This window comes from Carex rostrata, chromosome 13 (assembly GCF_964058835.1).
Source record: "Carex rostrata chromosome 13, lpCarRost1.2, whole genome shotgun sequence".
Lineage (NCBI taxonomy): Eukaryota > Viridiplantae > Streptophyta > Magnoliopsida > Poales > Cyperaceae > Carex > Carex rostrata.
In genome coordinates, this window is record NC_135930.1 from 3,366,396 (window position 1) to 3,373,218 (window position 6,823).

The window sequence follows — 6,823 nt, forward strand, 5'->3', positions numbered from 1 at the left end:
ATTTCTATTCTATTATGTATACTTTCTAATAAATAATTGGAAAAGAATTCAATTCTTTTCTTCAATTGTAAATCATCAATTCTACTGGTATTGAAATCAATTCAACTCCAAAAATTATTGGTTCCGATCACAGCCTTAACCTTCCTCCTCCACCTTTCTCCCGCTTACACATCAAATAAGTTATCAAATATTTTTATTTATATTGTGGGCTTAGCCCATATGTCTTGTCTTCTTTCTGTATCAAAAACCAAGCAAAATGGAATGAAATAATGAACTTGTATAATACGAACTGATGTATAATTTTTATTAATTGAATGACTATAAGTCTTATATCTAGAATTTAAAATAGAATTATCCCTTTTTACTATTGAATTTCATTCCATTAACCCAAACAATAATCTTGTAATTAAGTCTGCCATAAGATGTGTTTAATGCGGTTCATCCCATAATATCAGGAAATTAGATTGGCACGTTTTGATGTCGGAATGAACTAAAAAAAACTCGAAAAAAAAAATATTTGCTAATAAATGAAAATCTTTCTTTCACTGGTAATGATGATTTTCAAAACATTTCCAATCCAAAAAAAAATTAGAATTTCCGTTTTAAATGAAATTTTAAAAGCCTAAACAAGCTCATAAATGTGACTAATTCAGTTCGATCAAATCTGACAATAAAATGTTTCCTCATAAGACGATCTCTTTTACATCAAAAAATCTAAAAAAGTCTCTTGAGCCGTCAATAGGCACAATAGCAATGGTGAATGGATTCTAGAGGAAACACTGATAATTCCTATGAAAGCTATGTAATATATAAACAACACACAAAATTACGCAGCATTTACAGACTACTAAAGAAAAAAAAAATGAGTTACTCAAAACTAGAAGACCTGCTCCACCGATCCAAATAATCCTCGATGGATGTATTGACAGAGATTGAATCTACTGTCTGTACTGTACTGGCAACTGAGACTGAATCATCCTCCAAATCGAGCAATGCAAGACTGAGATACGATTTGATATTTGAACCAGGTGGTGTTATTGCCGCCTCATCATCTGATCCGTCACAGCTTTCCTCTGCTATTGTGACTTGCAACTCAGCCCATTTTGTTACTTCTTCATCCCCTTGAAGAAGCTTCACCACCTAAGGGTAATTATAAAATAGCAGAACAAAAATCAAAATTTTAAATTAAGACTTTTGAGGATGAACTGGTAAATATTATGGTAACAAAACAGGAACTCTTACAAGAGACATTGTCGGTCGGGATTGGTAATAGGTTCTAAGGCACAAGGAAACAGCCAGTATAACTCTTCTCATTTGTTTGGCCACGTGTGCATTTTTCAAACCCGGATCCAACAAGGCTTCGATGTTTCCATCTTGTAATATCGGTTTTGCCTTCATAGCAAAAAGAAAATAATAAGATATCATAAGGAGAAGTATACAGTATATTGTCAATTTTTTGCTTGTGCAATGCAAATCAATGGAATTATCAATTATAAATTTTTGGTTTTAAGGAGAATTTAGATACCCAGGAAACAATGCTCTCGCGACCTTTAGGAGACCCGGATTGAATAGGTTTTCGGCCAGATAAAAGCTCAAGTAGCACCACACCATATGCGTAAACATCAATTTTCTCATTAACCTTTCCATACATGAAATACTCAGGTGCCAGATACCTACCATAAAGGAGAAAATTATACAAAGTTACTAATAATATATAAAAAATAAAAAATAAAAAACACACACACACACAGTTGTGCTTATAACCTAAAGTTACTTGCTATTAAGCCCATGATGCAAAATTGATAAAAAGTAATTAATTGTTTACCCAAATGTGCCAGCAATATCATTGCAAGTGAGGTTTGAATCTGGAGAGGAGACCCGCCTTGCAAATCCAAAATCTGACAACTGAAACAGTAGCAGCAGTGTTTAATTGAATTTCTCAAGGTGCTTGTATTTCAACCCAAGTACTGAATCATATTGGAATGTTAGCAATACTAACCTACACATATAAATTATTATTAAAAGAAAAAAAAAGTATTAATTGACCTGTGGCTCAAAATCCTTCGAAAGGAGTATGTTTGATGACTTAACATCTCCATGTATCACTGGTTCATCAGACCCACCGCCACTATGCAAATAGTCAAGTGCTTCAGCTATGCCAACAGCTATCTTATACCTGTCCTCCCAGCTTAGCACATGTTTGTTCTCTTGTTCACCTGTTAAAAAAAAAAAACGATCAATAATGAGATGCTTTTATTAACATAAGCTTTTGTAAATGTATTGAATATACTCCTTAATGGTCCAAAGAATGCAATTAAATCTTTTAATGATAAAAAATGTGGGTGTGGGTGTGGGTGTGGGTGTGTGTTTGTTAAATTTGTTCATATATTTTTTGTTTAGTAAAAGCCTAAAAAAAATTTGCATATTTACAATGGTATTTCTCAAAAACACTTAATTTGCATATGTAAAAGCCCAGACAGAATGTTTAGAAGCACGAGAATATCTATACTTGGGAGAGTAAACCTAATATACACGAGAAAAAAATAAAAAAAGCCTCATAAGGGCTCTCATAATAAAAAAAGAAAAGTAGCAAGAGTATCGATTCAAATGAAGAATGAAATAAAAATAATCAAGCAAGTTAACAAAAATCAAAACTATAAAGGGACAAAATGGAAATTCAGTTTTGAAATCACAAAAACATCATACCGTGAAGAATTTCTTCTAAGCTTCCATTAGGCAAGTAGTCATACACCAAAATAAGGCTTTTATTCTCAAAACAAAAACCAGCAAGAGAGATTATGTTTGTGTGGCGCAAAACAGATGTGATCTCGACTTCACACATGAACTCCGTAAGGGCCGCATTACTGGGTTTTAACATTTTTACAGCTAGATCCCTCCCTTCTTGGAAATTTGCCTTATAGACCCTGCTTGTACCTCCTTTCCCTATCAGCTTATCTACAACATAATGAGGCAAATAACTTTCATAAGTTTAAGATATTTCCAGAGAATAATAGTTTAGGTTTTGGATAAGAAAAAGAAGAGAAAACAAACCAGCTGAAAAATTTGAAGTAGCTACTTGAAGTTCTTCATATCCAAAAAATTTACAGACCGAAGAAAATTTTTCCTCAAATTTTTGCAACTCCTTTGGAGGCCAATCTTCGCTCAATTTCAAGTCACTACTCGAGCTCATTACACCATTCCTTACCGGGTTATCGGGCCTCCCTTCCAGGTGCAATCTGGTCGGAAGCCTCATGGCCCACTTCACCACAGGCCACTCTGACGAGAGACACCTCCTATGAGTCAAAACCTTCTTTCTAAGAGAGTGGGACCCACCATTTGATTTCTTATTGGATTCACTAGGTGAGTTGCATGAACTGGAGTTGCTGAATTCATCCTCTGATGAAATAGTGCATACTGAGCAGTTCCTCTCACTATTTCTGGACACGGATCCATTAACGCTGCTACTAGTATTGTTCACCTCACCTCCTCTTGGCCATGAACAGTATAAATCTGCATCCTCTATCTGACTTGCGGTTTCACTCTCTGCTTGGGTTGGGTTCTCAGTGGGCCAGGGACAGTACAAGTCGTTATTTTCATTGTTACTAGTTGGCTTGTCAGCACTGGTATCATCGACATTACCAGATTCTGAAAGTACACATTCATCTCTTTTCTCTTGTAAAGTAAAACTAGAATTGTCCGTATCAGGGGTAACGCTGGGATGGAGGTATCTTGAGGGTAACACACAATAGAGGTCACTCGCTTTGATTATACCTTCTTCTGATTTTGGCTTGGTCTTATCTAATTTTTAATAATAGTTGTGAAGAATTCATTTATTGGATAGGATTAAGAGAACTTTTTGAGAGATAAATAAACAAAACAAATAAGCCAACTAACCTGGTACTTCACTCTTGAATACGATTTTTCCACAATTTATGGCAACAGCCGAGCAAGTAGATCTCAGCTTCCTCGCACAATACTTTGCAATGGATAAAGAAAACCTAAAATAGAATATTAATAAAAAAAAAATTTTAATAATGCTATGATATTGCTCTCCAAAAAGACCACAATTGGCCAAACCACTAAAACTTCCTTTGTTCATATATGACCTCAACATGTATTTGTGATTATAACTACGCCAGAACTGAATGGTACCAAATGGCATAGAAATATGTTGGATTGTTGGTGCACAACTTTTTATAATTTTTAGAAAAAATTTACCTTTAAATGGGTACAAAAAGGTTTTTCCTATCTAAAAAATAGTAAAAAGCTTTCAAAAAATAGAAAATTTTGGTTCCAAGCACTTTCAAGTATGGAGATCATTTTTAGCAGTTCAAATCAACTGTTTGAACTTTGCAAACAATGGGACATCTTAACCCTACTCATTTATAAATTTGCTGCTATAATATATTTCATTATTGTTGAAGCTACACTCGGGACTTCACCGCATTATCCAGTGCACAACCAGTATAGTACCAGTATTAGGCTATACGTACCCATTTTTGCGCTTATTCCTAGCGGCACCGAGAATAAGATGTGATGCTCCCAGGGAATTAGCTTCGCAAACCAATGCTCTTCTACGTGAAAATCCTTTACATATCTTTAGCTTCAATTCTATCTGTGGAAATAAGAAATTGCATTAGAACAATATATAAAAGGATGGATGAAATACTAGGATTACTTTAATAATTAATATTGAGAAATTTGAGTTAATGCAAAGTAATCACACATCTTAACAAGGAGAGAACCAAATAAATTTTCTATGGTAATTGACAATTAGTAACATTTATAATCAGATTGCAAGTTACTGTTAAATAAAAATATATGATAATCTATTTGGAAAGAGTCACAATGAGGGCAAATTCAGAAATGAGTCAAAATTTACACCAAAAATTTCATAAAGATATACTTGAAGGAAAATACCAAAAACAAAATTAAAAGATATCAAACGTTCAATCTGTATTTGGAGAGATAGTAAGAACTACCAGAAATGGAACTACATACTAAATTGAGGAAAATTGTCAAAATATGTTCTACACCATTTTTAACACTGAATTAAAATTCAGAAATTACGCTAATTACCATCAATTAGACAAGCAACTAAATTTTGGAAATGAGCAGTCAAATTGCATTTAAGGAGAAGATCCAAACTCTGAATGAACATTACTAATACAATAGATTGCAACTTAATTGTTAAATGAAAATGTATGACAATTTCAATCTATTTGCAAAGAGTCAAAATGGGGGCAAATTCAGAAAATAGTCATAAAAATACAGAAAAGAGTCAAAATTTTGTTTTGAGACATGGGTTAGCATGACAATTTACACCCAACAATTTCATAAAGATAAAATTGAAGAAAAATACCAAATGGTTAATCTATAATTGGAGAGATAGAACTAATCAGAAATGGGACTACAGATAAAAATTGAGGAAAAATGTCAAAATATGTTCTACCTCATTTTTTAACAATGAATTATGAATTAAAATTCAGAAACTAGGATAAATAAGACTAGAACAAATAAAATATATGAACTCTCAGGACACCAATTTACTAAAGTAAAATAGAGCATGGCTACTACCAGGTTTTCAAAAAAAAAAAGAGAGAGAGCATGCAAATGGAAACGCTAATTACCATAAATTAGACAAGCAAACAACTCAATTTTGGAAATGAATACTCAAATTTCAACTACAACCAGACAAGTTTCTACAGAAAGAAGAACAACAAAACCTAAATTAAGTACAAAAATAAAAACCTGTTTGAGATTGCAAAACCCTTCGTAAACAGCAAGCATGGAATCCAATTCCAAGTTGAGAGAAGAACAGGAAGCACCAGGCGAGGTGATGACGTGGCACGCCACGAAATGGTCCCCACTGTGGGCCAGGTTCACCAGTGCCCAAGTGAGTGTCTCTTTACTCTGTGAATCCATCTTTACTGCCACCACCACTGTTTTCTTCTCTCCTCCTCCTCCATGAATCATCTTCTCTTCTTTCTCGATATTCTTCATTTCTACTGTACGTTTCTCTTCTTCTTCTTCTCCATCCAATTGTTCCACATCTTTCTCTGACTTGGGGATTCCCATTCTCTCTCTCGATCGATCGATCGATGGATTTGTAAATAGTGGGATTACTGATTTCTCACATGGGTTTGTTTATGGGTGGGGAGAGAGAGAGAGAGATGCTAATTGGAGCTTTTGTCGCGAGAAATGATAAAAATGATGAGGTTTCTGTTCTCACTATTTATCTATTTGCGATTTCTCTGTTCTAAGAAACCCGCGAACAAAACTCTCTCCCTCTCTCTCTGTCTCGACTTCGGGGTAGGCCCATTGAACCTACTTCAGGTTCGATGGGCTCCATAACCGTCCGATTCGCTTTAAGATCTGTGTTTTGAGCTTTTATTTCTGCGCATCCGCATTAATTGTCGTGTGCACGGATTATAAAGCAAATTGGACGGTTTTGGATCCCGTTAGACCCAATTGGACCTACTCCCTCTGTCGCTATCTCTCTGTCTTTCTTGGTGTCTTTTTCTTTCATAATTTTGATTTTAGATCGAAACCGTCTGATCAGCATTAGGATGCAAAGGGATACATTAATATCCGTGCAGAAGTAGATCATACGGTCTGTATCTAACGTCAATATTTGAGTTACTTTAGGTTGTATGAACTCAAAAGAATGAGTCCGGTTTCTCTGAAGTAACTCAAATTTTTTATTATATCTGGACCATCTGATCAGAATCAGGACCAATACAATCGTACATCGGACGGTGTCGATCGAAAAACAAAATTTGAGTTATTTTAGAGTGATATGAATTCTTAAAGAAAGAAGAGA

The 6,823-nt window shown here is 34.6% G+C and overlaps 1 protein-coding gene across 1 annotated transcript; it reads right to left on the minus strand.

Moving 5' to 3' along the window:
• Nucleotides 1-678: 678 nt before the first annotated feature.
• Nucleotides 679-6,198, minus strand: LOC144563989 (protein kinase STUNTED-like). The gene is made up of 10 exons (XM_078313457.1): nucleotides 5,752-6,198; nucleotides 4,494-4,615; nucleotides 3,895-3,998; nucleotides 3,052-3,798; nucleotides 2,707-2,955; nucleotides 2,047-2,216; nucleotides 1,826-1,905; nucleotides 1,526-1,673; nucleotides 1,243-1,392; nucleotides 679-1,140 (listed from the first exon to the last, which is right to left on the minus strand). Exons 1-10 carry the CDS (start codon nucleotides 6,076-6,078, stop codon nucleotides 868-870), a joined length of 2,370 nt encoding a protein of 789 aa, XP_078169583.1. The 5' UTR covers nucleotides 6,079-6,198; the 3' UTR covers nucleotides 679-867.
• Between the last annotated feature and the right edge of the window lie 625 nt (nucleotides 6,199-6,823).